Source organism: Lepidochelys kempii, chromosome 17 (assembly GCF_965140285.1).
Source record: "Lepidochelys kempii isolate rLepKem1 chromosome 17, rLepKem1.hap1, whole genome shotgun sequence".
Classification (NCBI taxonomy): domain Eukaryota; kingdom Metazoa; phylum Chordata; order Testudines; family Cheloniidae; genus Lepidochelys; species Lepidochelys kempii.
Window position 1 is genome coordinate 5,739,809 of NC_136396.1, and position 14,351 is coordinate 5,754,159.

Here is a 14,351-nt window from a genome sequence, read left to right on the forward strand (position 1 = left end):
CAGTAGTTGTATTGAAATGAGCATCCCTATAAAGTGCGTTCAGTACTGACTGGTCGTTCAGAAAACCATGTTTTATTTCTCTCCTCCTTGAGGAATATTTATTCTGCCCTGCTCCTCTGCATGTGCACCTTCTGCAGGTGGATTAGGAAACATGGGCTGTTTAAAAGGTGGTTGTTGGTTCACAAACTATAATTTAAACCACAGCATGAGTGCAACGGGCTCCTTCTATTTGGGTCAGATCTGTGTAGAAGCAATGTTTTCAGGTCTCATTAGCCTGATAAGTCTTTGGAGACATTTCGCTGACTGGGAAAGAAAATTTGAAAGATTTCCAGGTGATACTTCCCTCACTGATCCAGCAGAGTTTGCTGCTGGTAAAGCCAGTGTATTTTCTTATGGATACATGTCACCATATTTTTTAATATTAACAAAGTGTGAAAAGGAAAAGGTGCACTTCACACTGCGTATGTATATAAAAATATTGGCTATAATCGGAATTCTTTTCCAGATGCTTTTTTTATTATTTGGGTTTTTAGCACTCCTGTCAATATATAGAACAGTTCTGCATAGTCATTTAGAACAAATTGGCCCAAACTTTTTTATTTTGATCGCAATTTTTGCGCTAATATTTACTACCTTTTTTTTTTTTTTGAAATGTGAATCTGAAAAGTGCTTACTTAAAATTTGATATTCTTGTGTTTCAAAAACATACTCCATTTAAAAATATTTTCCTTATTGCTTTTCTTAGTGATGGAAGCACTATGGATCAAGAGTATGGCCCTGCCTACACGCCACAAACTCATACTCCATTTGGGATGCCGCCCAGTAGTGCACCTCCCAGCAATAGTGGAGCAGGAATTCTCCCATCTCCTTCCACTCCTCGGTTCCCAACTCCTAGAACACCAAGGACACCTCGTACCCCTCGTGGAGCTGGTGGACCTGCCAGTGCTCAAGGTTCAGTCAAATATGAAAATTCTGATTTGTATTCACCAGCGTCCACACCATCAACATGTAGACCACTAAATTCAGTTGAACCTGCAACTGTACCATCCATCCCTGAGGCGCACAGTCTCTATGTGAATCTCATCCTTTCAGAGTCCGTAATGAATCTGTTCAAAGACTGTAACTTTGATAGCTGCTGCATCTGTGTCTGCAACATGAACATCAAAGGTGCTGATGTTGGAGTTTACATTCCAGATCCAACACAAGAGGCTCAATATAGGTGTACCTGTGGCTTCAGTGCTGTCATGAATAGAAAGTTTGGCAACAACTCTGGATTGTTTCTTGAAGATGAATTGGATATCCTTGGGCGAAATACAGAGTGTGGCAAAGAAGCAGAGAAACGTTTTGAAGCTCTTAGAGCTACTTCTGTTGAGCGAGGCCTGAAAGAACCAGAGAAATTCCCTGATGAGTTAATACTGTTGCTGCAAGATCAGTGCACCAACTTGTTTTCACCATTTGGAGCAGCAGATCAAGATCCTATACCCAAATTTGGTGCAGTTAACAATCTGGTACGTGTAGAAGAAATGGATTGTTGCAATGACTGCTACCTAGCGTTAGAACATGGGCGCCAGTTCATGGACAATATGTCAGGAGGAAAAGTTGATGAAGCACTTGTGAAAAGTACTTGCTTGCATCATTGGTCAAAAAGAAATGGTAAATATACTTGCTTTTTCTCTGCAAATCTGTTTCTTGTCTTGCTTCTAAGCATCTGATAGCACGAAGAGTAGGGGGAGTTAAGATTGCCAATTGACTTATTCCCATTACGTATACACTTGAGTGAATTTCCATTGCTGCTCTGTTCCTAGCCTCTGGCCTTTTAGGTACTAAATCAGTATATTAACTAGGTTTTCTTTGCCCAGCTTTAAAGAGCCATATACCTGCCGTATGGATTTGAAATGTTGCGCAAGCCCATAGTCTGGATGTCCATAGTATAGGCATTTTATATAGTGTAGTCTTTTATTTGGTATTCTGGGAACTTACCTATGAAGCACTGAGCAGAATCTTAGGAAACCTAGGTGATACTGAGCAGTTGTTTATAGTATTACTTCACATTCCAAGCAGGGACTGTGATTCACTGGAATTTGAAGTCTTTTTTTTTTTTTGGGTACATGTGGGATACATACGATGGATACTTTACAGATTCTGTGCATTCTATTAATTTCTGTAGAAATTGAATGAAAGGCTACATAAATAGAAATAACAAGGGAATATGTATCTTAATTTCACTTTTGAAGGTGGAGAAGAGGGAGGTGAGAAGCTTCTGAAGTTAAAGTATTGTAGGAGAATTTGGATTTGCAAAAATTAATTGGCATCTGTAAAGAATCAAACGTTTGCTCTCTAAAAAGAATGTTCACTTCTATCTGCAGTGGTAAAAAATCTAACCTTTTTTTATTTTGCATCTTTTTTCATTCATGCCTAGTGGCATGATTGATAATCAAAGAAATTTGAGATCTGCTTATACTTAGAGGTCACTGTCACATTTCTGCCTATTTTGAACACTTAAGTCCTATACTCTGTTTCCCTATGCACAGATATTTTTGTTTTGCTTTTTGTGCAGCCTGAATTTTGAATAACTTGCGTATGCTAGAGATCAAGATACATTGCTTTCTACTCATGACCCTTCCTACAGAAATTATTCTTAATGGAAGCTTGGTTTTGTTTCAACCCATTCACACATCTTAATCTGCATGCTGCCATTGATCAGTAGCAAAACTGTTGATATGTGGTGCTGCTATCATTTCTGCTGCCTACTTTACTTAACACTAATAATTTTGAAAATTCAGTAACAAACTTAGTGTCTGTTGTGAAATACACATTTTCTTAAAACATAATGCAGCTTTTATATAATAGATCATGAAGCTTTTTCCAAGAGTAGATATCATGTTCATCCACTGTCTCACCTCTCCTCACATTCATAATCTCAGACCCACCTCTCTTTCCATTAATGATCTTATAACGTCTTTGTGGTGACTACAGCCATTTTTCACATAGAAAAGTGGTATTCTGGCAATATTAAATTCAGTTTAAAGTAGCTAGCAAGGAGGAGGACAGCCAACTTTCTACAAACCACCAGCAAGTGCTGTGGGATCACTGGTGGTTCAAGTTTGGGAAGCTTTCATGTAGACAAATCAAAATATTTTTGAGGCACATAGTAATACTGAGGCTTATGTTCTCTTGGGAAATATTTATAAAGGGGGAGGGGGTGAAATGCTTCACTAGAAGGAGGCTACAAAATTCTAACCCTCATCTTAAAAGCTTTAGGGGTTTTTTTTAACTCTCAAATTTATGCTTATTAGAATGTCACAGACAGCTAATACGTTTGACAAATTTGGCTAAATAATGAATACTGTTTACAAGATTTTCCCCAAGACTTTGTGAAAGCAGTAATGGTTGGCATTCCCTCGAAACATCTGTGTGGAGGGAGAAGTACAGATATTTTGAAAAAAGAAAAGGAGTACTTGTGGCACCTTAGAGACTAACCAATTTATTTGAGCATGAGCTTTCGTGAGCTACAGCTCACTTCATCAGATGTTTACCGTGGAAACTGCAGCAGACTTTGTGTATATAAAGTCTGCTGCAGTTTCCACGGTAAACATCTGATGAAGTGAGCTGTAGCTCACGAAAGCTCATGCTCAAATAAATTGGTTAGTCTCTAAGGTGCCACAAGTACTCCTTTTCTTTTTGCGAATACAGACTAACACGGCTGTTCCTCTGAAACCTGTCATTATGCAAGATATTTTGAATACTTTAACAATTGAGTTATAGGTGTAATTTAGTTTTTTAGTTTAGACAAAGATAAAAGATGGAGAGCTGAAGTTTTCAAGGAAGAGACTGTTGTACAGACTGGAAAATCAAAGCATAGCAGAACTGCTATTCTGATTTTAATAGTTATCCCTCAACTATGTGAAAGACCTGACGATAATATGGTATGGCCTACATGAACAGAATATGTTTCAAGAAAGTGACTTTTTGTTTAAAACCCCCAAATTCACCTCAACTTAGGACCTTTTAAACTCTTTGCAATTCTTTTCTTAGATAACTTTATTTAAGCTGTGATGACGTTTCTTTTGTTCTCTTTCAGTTGTGGATGTGAGCATGCAGTGTTCACAGGATATCCTTCGCATGCTCCTGTCACTCCAGCCAGTTCTTCAGGATGCTATTCAGAAAAAGCGAATAGTCCGATCTTGGGGTGTGCAGGGCCCCCTCACATGGCAGCAGTTTCACAAAATGGCTGGCCGAGGCTCTTATGGTAAACTACTTGTATAGATTCCCATTCGTTAATTTGTCCTTGGTATAGGTTACCAAACCTGAATGTTTAGATGTGATTCAACCAAAAGACATTTAAAATGGTGAGAATAGTTGATTAGAGGTATTATTTCCTTTACAACACACACAAAATATTTACCTTTCTAATATACAAGGAATTGTTTTAAAATAGCACTATATGTGAATTCACTTAATTGTAATGTCTATGAATGAAGGATTACATGAAGTTTATTATTTAAAGTGTGATGGAATTGGAGCTGGAATGAACAGTTGACATTAAGAAACCAGAATATTTAAAGTAATTCTGTGGTGGTTTTTTTAAAAAACAAAAAACAACAACAACAACAAAAAACACTGAATCTTATCAATGGCAGTAGAGTCATGGACTGAAGGTAAGAAATAGACCAGTTGTATCAATTACAAACTCTCAGAACAGCGTTGCTTTGAAATCATATGTACAGAGATACTATTTATGTTATGTGTTCAACCCAGTATCTTAATTCTGGTGGCTTTATTAATGTCTATTGGATATTAGCATATTACCACGATAAATCATTCAGACAGTACTGGATTCATTACAAGGAAGAGGGATGGCCTTTTATTACCAGATTTCTTATATTTATAATAAATGGTATCTAACCATGCACATATCTAATGTGCTTTGCATTCCCTGTCCTCTTCCCCCATTCTCTTTGACACACATGCCATTGTTGCATCATGTCTTAATTAGTTTATAAACTGTTTGAGGTGAGGACCACTTATAACGGTTATTATGTTAGCAAATAGGTGGATTCATATTTACTAGATTTTAAAAAAAAACTTTTCATGTGTCAAGCTGTATTTGGGGAGAAATCGAATTTAAATTAAAAATGTGCAAAAGCAGCATTGTAACTTTATTAGTTAAAACTACTGTAAGTGTGCTGGATACTTAATAAGAAAATTTGTCAAAACATGTTTTTGCATTTAGAACTAACTGATTTATTAAACAAAGGAAGTGCTGTCTGTAGTTAGTGAACTGAACTGATTTGTTTGTGGTCATCATGTCCTTAAAGATTTTAGAATTAGTAGATCTCTTCCACTCACATATAGATTTCATAGATTGGAAGAGGAAAACAAGCTTTCCTGTCGTGGTTCCCCCCCCCATGCCCCGCCCCCAACTCCCAGTCAGTTAGTTTCTTAACTTTTGAATGAAGTAGTCGTTGAACTGAACTAGTTAAATAAAGTGAAATGACGAAAATATTCCCTTTGCACCTGCAGGAGAAGCTGCTGGTGTCAAAAGCTGGATTAGCACTTCAGCCTACTTCAGATGCTTTGTCAGTAGCCATCGGTTCAGTGGCTTTGACTTTGGCTGCAAACATGTGCTGCAAACATGTACTGCTTAATATTATTTTTATTTAATTTAAATTATTTTAATAGATTATAGTAAATTGGCGTCTTAACATAGGTTGTCATAAATTTAAATTTAATTTTGTATAGGCTTATTTTTTAAAAGAAGAAATGTATTTAAATTATCCAAAAATCCATTTTCAATTTCTTTAAAAAAATCATTGATTTTTATCCACCCTGGCAATACAAATATTACATAATAATACAAAATCTATTCTTGTGGACTTGGGAGCTAGCAGTAAAAAATTGTTGACTCATATATAGGGCTAGATCATGCATGCCTTACACATGCTTATTAAGGCAAAGAGAACTTGATTTATTATCAATACCGGCTTCCCTCTTGATAGTGATGAAAATGAGTATTTCTATTCACTCCTGTTTGCCAAAAGCAATATATTGATTCTGCTAGATTCCTGTTTTCCTTTTAATATATTGGAAAATGTTTCTTTCTTTATCTAGGAACTGATGAGTCCCCAGAACCACTGCCAATTCCAACATTTTTGCTGGGATACGATTATGATTTTCTGGTGCTGTCTCCATTTGCCTTGCCATACTGGGAGAGGCTGATGTTGGAACCTTATGGATCTCAAAGAGACATTGCTTATGTTGTGGTGTGTCCCGAGAATGAGGCCCTGCTGAATGGAGCAAAAAGCTTCTTTAGAGATCTGACTGCAGTATATGAGGTACAATATGTGTGAGGGACAGCAATGTAATTGGACAGTCTCAAGCATATTATTAGTGTATAGTCAGTCATTTTGTCAAGCTTGGATCCCAAATTATGTTGAAACTCTTGCACGGAGTACCATCTCAATGAGGCCTCTAAAATGGATGTTAGAAATAGACATTTGGAAGATAAAGGCACATCCTGGTGCTCCATCAATATCTTATTTGGACGTAGCTTTTTTCAAGAGGCTATTTTCTTATTTTATCAATGCCATCAAGTGGTAAAACTGTGTACTACCATTTTAAATAAGTGCTACCAAATATTAATTCATTGAGGTTAAACACTTGTGTTCCTTGAGCTATGGTTAAGAAGATTATTTTCCTACACTTAGGTAAACCTGTTGATAACCTTAAAACATCAGCGTATGCATATTGCAGAACCATTTAGCTTTCTAGAATTATAAAGCATCCTTTCAATGTATGTGATAACCAAATTGTAGGGTGTGTTTTTGAACATGCAAAATAACCCAAAACAAACATAAAGCTATCTCTTTGTGGTGAGTTCCATGTGTCATACCTTGCAACTTTGAAAGTCTGTGAACTCATTACTGTCTTATTTCTATTTATTTTACCTTTATCTTTAACTTTTTTTTTTTCAGGCTTGCAGACTTGGTCAGCATAGACCAATCTGTAAACTGCTCTCTGATGGGATCATGAGAGTTGGATCCACTGCTTCAAAGAAACTTTCTGAAAAGTCGGTCACAGACTGGTTCTCTCAGGCAGCTAATGCCAACAGTGAAGCATTTTCCAAACTCAAGCTCTATGCTCAAGTTTGCAGATATGACCTGGGTACTGAATATTTTTGTTTCTCCTTATTTCATCTGATTCTGTTGTTTATAGGAATATTCTAGAGGTGAAAGACGAGAAAGCATATATGTAGCACACTGTCCAAATATTGTCTGCAAAAATCCTAGACAAAATTGCATACAGACACACTCTCAAAATGACTTCTTAGCCACAGGTAAAGTCTTCAGGGCAAGTCTGTCAGACTACTTCACAAAAAGAAAAGGAGTACTTGTGGCACCTTAGAGACTAACCAATTTATTTGAGCATGAGCTTTCGTGAGCTACAGCTCACTTCATCGGATGCATACCGTGGAAACTGCAGCAGACTTTATATACACACAGAGAATATGAAACAATTACTTCACAATAAATCCTGGTGACCATTTGTATGGTAACTAGTTTAGGCTTGCTGCCCAGGTATCAGATCAATTCTAATGTAACTGCAACCAGAGTTCTGATTAGTCCCCAAAATCTGTTAGTGAATTATCTATGAAAAGGGGATGAGTGGAGTGAACCTGTTCTAGAAATTGAATCGGAAAACTAAGTGTTGGTGTTCTCATTTGTTTTGGGTAAGATACAAAGAAAAATCAATGCTAAAATTACTAGATTTTTTCTTATTGGTCTTTTATATCAGGTTGAAAGAATTAAATTCCAACTTTTTAATGAACTTCTACTTCTTCTGTTTTAGGTCCTTATCTTGCTTCTCAGCCATTAGACAATTCTCTACTTTCTCAGCCAAATCTAGTTCCCCCCACAAGTCAGTCTGCATCCACTCAGCCGCTGGTCGCAGGAAGCACTGGAAATTCCAACACTCCATCATCCAGTTCTGCAGCTGCTACCAGTAGCACCATGACAGTGACTTCAAACAGTGCCGTGTCTTCTGCAGCTACTACAACTAATTCAACTTTGACCACTACCGCCCCCTCATCTTCTGCCACCAACCTAGGCAGTGGGATATCAACAAACAAACCTTCTTCGTTTCCGCCTTTCAGCGGCATGAACAGTGCTACTTCTGCCTCCCTGCCTACACAGGCGACAACAGCCCCTAATGGACAGACAGGGGGACAGCAGCAACAACCAGCTCTTCAAGCAGCTGGGATATCTGGGGAAACTTCATCTGCCCCTCCACAGCCACACCCAGAAGTCTCTGAAAGGTAACATGTTGTATTTTTTCTTAATGTGCAATACTCATCTAAAGAAAACCAGAAACAGCCCACACAACTGACCACAATGCTTTGTTTTTATTTTAATCTTTTTCACATCTTCACTTCAAAAATTGAAGATGACAAGAGTTAGATGTAAGCTACTGTTTTTCAGATGCCAGGTATCATATAAAGATTGGCCTGAACTATTATATAAAGGTTGGCTTGAACTACAGCCCTAAGACTCTGAAGGTTTGGAACCCAGTTTTTCAGGTTGGGTCCCAACTCTAAAAATCACTTTTTTGTAAGAGATTTGAATAACTGCTGGGGTGCAAAAAATAGCAACCCCTCCACCCTGCAACTATGTTCACAATGTTTACTTCCAACCAAATTAATAAGCAGGGTTTTTTTATATATTCAAGAGAGAAGAAAGTAGAGAATAAAACTTGCATTGTTGAATACATTCTGGGTTTGGTGTTAAAGCTGTACTTATAGACTGCTTTTATTGGGAACTGGTTGATACCTTGCTTCTTCTACCAGTTGAAGCAATGGGGAAAATTGCTGATGAACTCATGTGATGGAGAGGGGTGAACTGCAGAGCTAAATAATAAAATAAAAGTTAATGGTACCAACACCGCTGAGTTTGTGCACTAAACTGAAGTCAGTAAAGATGTGATAGAATCATTCCTCACATCTTACTCAAGGCAAAGAAGCTCTTTTCACTTAGTCAGAGGGTGCCATCAAATTTCTTTAATGTAATACATACTGTGTAATCTGATATACTTTTATATAAAACAGAGAATTTTTATAGCAATTGGTTTCAAATTAACTTCCAGCACTATGGATCGTGATAAAGTTGGAGTGCCTACAGATGGAGATTCACATGCTGTCTCCTATCCACCTGCAATTGTAGTTTATATAGTTGATCCTTTTACGTATGAAAAGAAAGATGAGCATAGCAACTCATCCAATGTGTGGACCCTTGGGCTTCTTCGTTGCTTTCTCGAGATGGTTCAGATTCTTCCTCCTAACATCAGGAGTACAGTTTCTGTGCAGGTAAGTAGTTAACATTTAGTAAAAAATTTTAAGGTAAAAATTACTGTTCATTTCAGCTGGTTTTGGAGAAGATAGTATTTTCCTCATGGTGAATTGAATCCTTTGGATTCAATATCTTAAATTGTGGGAAGAAGTATCAGTAAAATTTTCAAGAGCATTTTAGTATCTCACAGCAGCACTTATCAAAAGTTAATCCTGTAACAGTCTCCTTAAACTTCAGTCTGGCATTAGACAGTGAAGCTTGTGACCCATTCTGCTAATGGTAATGGGGAGAAAAGTAGCCTTGGGATGTCCCATCATTAGTAATTCCTACTTCCCAGACTGACAGTTATAAGAAGCTTTATCCAGCACTCCTGACTTCCAGACATCAGACGTTTGTTGTGATAAAAGACCTTAGGCAACTGGAAGTCTTGTAGGTGGAGACAGGCGTTTATTGTGAGGGTGCTTACACTTCTGGTCTGACTCATCCAGTGAGATGACTGCTTGAAAGGGCCTCACATCCTATAACAGAATGGAGAGAGGAAAGCCAGAAAGTTGTATGGAACTGGAGAGGCCGGATTATGGAGGGTAATTTTAAAAACATTAGCAAAGAACTTTTTTAAAGAGCACTTAAAATCTGAAGAGAAGAGGGTAATAATTTTTCAGTGTAAATTACACACTGGTTGTAATGTTGTTTTTCAATCCTTTTTTTAGATTGTTCCGTGTCAGTACCTGTTACAACCTGTGAAACATGAAGATAGGCAAATCTACACCCAACATTTAAAATCTCTGGCATTTTCAGCATTTACACAGTGTCGGAGACCACTTCCAACTTCAACCAATGTGAAAACATTGACTGGTTTTGGCCCAGGTTTAGCAATGGAAACTGCGCTTAAGAGCCCCGATGTGAGTATCTTGAGGTTACAAAAAGTGCTAAAGATTAACTTGATCTTTTGGTAAACATTTAGGGAATAATGGCAGAATTGCATGTACATTTCCATGACTTGTTTATCTTTTTTTAGGTAAATGGTCTTTGTTTTTAATGATTAAAGAATCATAGTTCTTAATGATTAGCTGTCCTTTGGTGCTTAAATTTTCTATTGCATTTCTTACAGAGACCAGAGTGTATTCGACTCTATACACCTCCTTTTATACTGGCTCCTGTAAAGGACAAGCAAACAGAGTTAGGAGAAACTTTTGGGGAGGCTGGACAGAAATATAATGTGCTTTTTGTGGGCTATTGTTTATCTCATGATCAAAGATGGCTTCTTGCGTCATGCACAGATCTCTATGGAGAACTGCTAGAAACGTGCATAATTAATATCGATGTACCTAACAGGTAAGAAGCAAAACTTTTCTGTTCACTCAGCACCTGTATCTTGAATATTTCCAGAACTTCGCACCTTTCTCCTGGATCAAAATTCTTCTAGGATAGTGGTTCTGTATAGAGACTTCTGATTAATTTTTTGGAACCTCTATATAGGAAAAACTAACTCAAGCAGCTGAATATAAGCAGTATTATCTGGGTACTGTTGTGGAACTACATTTCTGTAGAATTGAATGCAGTTTTTCTGTGGTGTGGTGTGTTTTTGTTTGTTTAACTGGCATATAAATTGAAGGCTGATCATACAGGAAAGCAAGAGCAAGCTTTCTTTCACTTTGATTTCAGTATTATAAGACTGATCAAAGAAAGAAACTGTCTACTATACTGATGTTTAATATTTACATAATTCAGTAGGTAAACTTTGCCTAATGTTTTAGGATATACAAAAAAAAACAACTTGCGGCTGAACACCACCGTTCCTGTGTCTGCTGCTGATAATCAGGTTAACACTAAATAAGTAGTAGTCGTTTAGATATATAAACTTTTAGCTCTAAGTGTGAGTAGAAATCTTTCATTTACTGTTTTTTTTCCTCCTTTCTCTCTCCCTCCCCTCCCACAATCCTAGAGCTCGTAGGAAAAAAGGTTCTGCCCGCAGACTTGGTCTCCAAAAACTCTGGGAATGGTGCTTGGGACTTGTGCAGATGAGTTCATTGCCATGGAGAGTTGTAATAGGCCGTTTAGGAAGGATAGGTCATGGAGAGTTAAAAGGTAATAGAGCTGTTGAGTGTAGAAACTTGGTTTAAAAGCTTTGACTTTTGTTTAACTCACAAAGATAAATAGTCTGATAATTTGGCTTTTCCACCCTTTCAAACAAACATAACTACATGTTTTGACAATTCCTTTGTAAATTTGCAGCTGAATGGTTTTGACGATTAGTATAAACGAAAAGTCATTATACAAATGAATTATTTTGAACACCTTGTGTTTTCTACTCTATGAAACAAAGTTCAAAACAAACTATTTTCTGGGTAGATAAATCAATATCACTTAATATCCCTAGATTGGAGCTGTTTGCTGAGTCGCCGAAACCTCCAGTCCCTCAGCAAGAGACTGAAAGATATGTGTAGGATGTGTGGTATATCTGCTGCAGATTCTCCCAGCATTCTCAGTGCTTGCTTGGTGGCAATGGAACCACAAGGGTCTTTTGTTATTATGCCAGGTATTTGTAAAACTGCTCCTTTCTTTTGGTTATGGGGACTTGTTTCTCTTGACAATATGAAATTCAAGGAAAATATATATATTTTTTTCTTTTCCATCTTTAAAGATTCCGTGTCAACAGGGTCTGTATTTGGACGCAGCACTACTTTAAATATGCAGACATCTCAGCTGAATACCCCACAGGACACATCATGCACTCATATACTTGTGTTCCCTACGTCTGCCTCTGTGCAAGTAGCATCGTCGACGTATACCACTGAAAATTTGGACTTGGCCTTCAATACAAACAACGGTTAGTGATTTTGTGTGTGTGTGTGTGTGTGTGTGTGTGTGTGTTTGTTTATTATGGGGGGGAACAGTGTATGTTGGGAGTAAGGTTACTAAACGCAAATCTACTGACTCGTTGACTTCAAAACAAGATCTATTCATATTGTGTGTTTATGAAGGTATAGAAATTGACTGTCCTTCATTTTTTCAAGATGGAGCAGATGGAATGGGTATCTTTGATTTGTTAGACACTGGAGATGACCTTGATCCTGATATTATTAATATCCTTCCTGCATCCCCTACTGGATCCCCTGTACATTCACCAGGATCCCATTACCCCCATGGAGGTGAAATGGGCAAGGTAACTATTACGAAGTAAATACCAGAGTTTACCGATTTAGATTTCTCAAATTAGGATGACATTTGTAGAATACCAGGTTCTTATGACCTCTTGCCCTTCAGCTGTTCAATCCAATTTGATCCAAGAATTTGGAAAGCTGCAGATTTAATAGCATAACTAAATGTTCCAGTTTGTCACTAACTCTGCTTCTTCCTGATATTTGTCAACTTTTAGGGTCAAGGTACAGATAGATTGCTTTCAACAGAATCCCATGATGAAGTAACAAATATCCTGCAACAACCATTGGCCCTTGGTTACTTTGTATCAACTGCCAAAGCGGGTCCATTGCCTGAGTGGTTTTGGTCAGCATGTCCTCAAGCACAAAATCAGTGTCCCCTGTTTCTTAAGGTACTGTACTTCAGCAATTTGTACAGTGCTTTTCCTGAGCATTCAGTGGGCATTTAGAGATAAATGTGTAATGTAGGATCTGAATAGCAACATTTTAGACTTCTGAACTCTTTTTTTAAAGCAAATGAATACAGTAATTTTAGCTTTGTTCCAAGAGAGATGCACAATTTTTGTTTTCCTTAGAAACCAGTCCAGTTTGCATGTTTTTGTTCTTTCTACAAAAATGAGACATTTTTAACCGGAGCAAGAAAAGTTCAGAAGTGTTGTTCTCTTCTGAATAGCCTCTTCACATATTTGTTTCACAAGAGTGATGTTCCCCTTCCTCTTGCAACTGCAGCTTTGCTTACTCTTTCTCTTAATAGGTGTATGCCGCTGTATCTTGTGAGGAGTTGTTACACTAAGCGTTTGGCTAGACTTCTTCAGATTCCTGGCTCAAATTTGCCTCTGCCCCTTAATGCAAAAAGGAAAGATCTAGTATAACTACCTGGTTAAACTTGGAAAATGTAGTCTAGTACAGAGACATGGATAAAGCATAACACCTATATTCTGTTTTGGTCTTCCTCAAGTAAGAGTTTAAGTGGCGAATAGTCCTAGGTAGACATTGGCTCATCTATCCAGAAAAGGTTCTCACATCATGTGTATGTTGTCACTTCCATTTTCTTGTCTGGCACAATCAAGTCAGTTCTGCTGTACCTTCAAACTTTGAGTTGCTCAAATCTAGGATTATACATATCTGTGTCATATAACAAAATTATATGTCTAACCTGAAACAAAGATGAATAAAAGTAGCTCTCCCCCATGCCACGTGTTAAGCAAAAGTTCCATTATATGGATGCTGATGCTGCTGTTTTCTTTTTCAGACATTGTGTGGTATGCTAATAAAAAACAGTTGGCTTAGGAAGGCTACTAATACGCTAGTATGACTTTTGGTTTAAGACTCTAATATGCAAAACTTTTGTACTTGTACCAAAATATGATCTAATGAGAACTCTGAAGGTTACAATATTTTGTGGCTTTTTTTACACCTCCTCATTTGTGTAGTTGTTTTCTATTGTAAATTGCGCTAATTCTTTCAGTTTGCTAGGATTTACAGAGGTATCAGTATTTTACGGGTAGCAATAGTAATGCAAAATCTTGGTAAGATGTCATTTAGAAATCCTGGGCCAAATACTTCCCTGGGGTAAGTGGATAAACTTAGTGGAGTTGCATCCACTTCAGTCCCTTTTTTTTTTTGTTTTATTTTTGTTTTTTGTTTGTTTTTAAATGGGGATCTTGGCCGTATCTCCCAACCCAATGAAATGGGGTAGGTGAAGAGATTCTTTACATCCTATCTTAAGATACTTATATAACTTTAGCATAATGCATTAATCAAAAAATAAAACATGATATTAGAATATATGTAGGTTCTTCTGATTCCTGTTCTAGCTGAATGCATAAAATTAAAGCACTGTTTCGCT

At 37.3% G+C, this 14,351-nt stretch overlaps 1 protein-coding gene across 6 annotated transcripts in view; it reads left to right on the top strand.

Moving 5' to 3' along the window:
* Positions 1-14,351, top strand: part of MED13 (mediator complex subunit 13) — a 78,442-nt gene that overhangs the window by 58,335 nt on the left and 5,756 nt on the right. For 5 of the 6 annotated variants that reach the window (XM_073315788.2, XM_073315789.2, XM_073315791.2 and 2 more), the window contains 13 exons: positions 746-1,653; positions 4,082-4,249; positions 6,112-6,335; positions 6,975-7,164; positions 7,849-8,314; positions 9,139-9,358; positions 10,052-10,243; positions 10,453-10,676; positions 11,287-11,429; positions 11,722-11,880; positions 11,986-12,171; positions 12,359-12,507; positions 12,721-12,894. In XM_073315788.2, coding sequence (XP_073171889.1) covers positions 746-1,653; positions 4,082-4,249; positions 6,112-6,335; positions 6,975-7,164; positions 7,849-8,314; positions 9,139-9,358; positions 10,052-10,243; positions 10,453-10,676; positions 11,287-11,429; positions 11,722-11,880; positions 11,986-12,171; positions 12,359-12,507; positions 12,721-12,894 — 3,403 coding nt within the window. Of the gene's footprint in view, positions 1-745; positions 1,654-4,081; positions 4,250-6,111; positions 6,336-6,974; positions 7,165-7,848; positions 8,315-9,138; positions 9,359-10,051; positions 10,244-10,452; positions 10,677-11,286; positions 11,430-11,721; positions 11,881-11,985; positions 12,172-12,358; positions 12,508-12,720; positions 12,895-14,351 lie in introns of those variants that run through there. The other variant, XM_073315794.2, reaches the window with a different exon arrangement.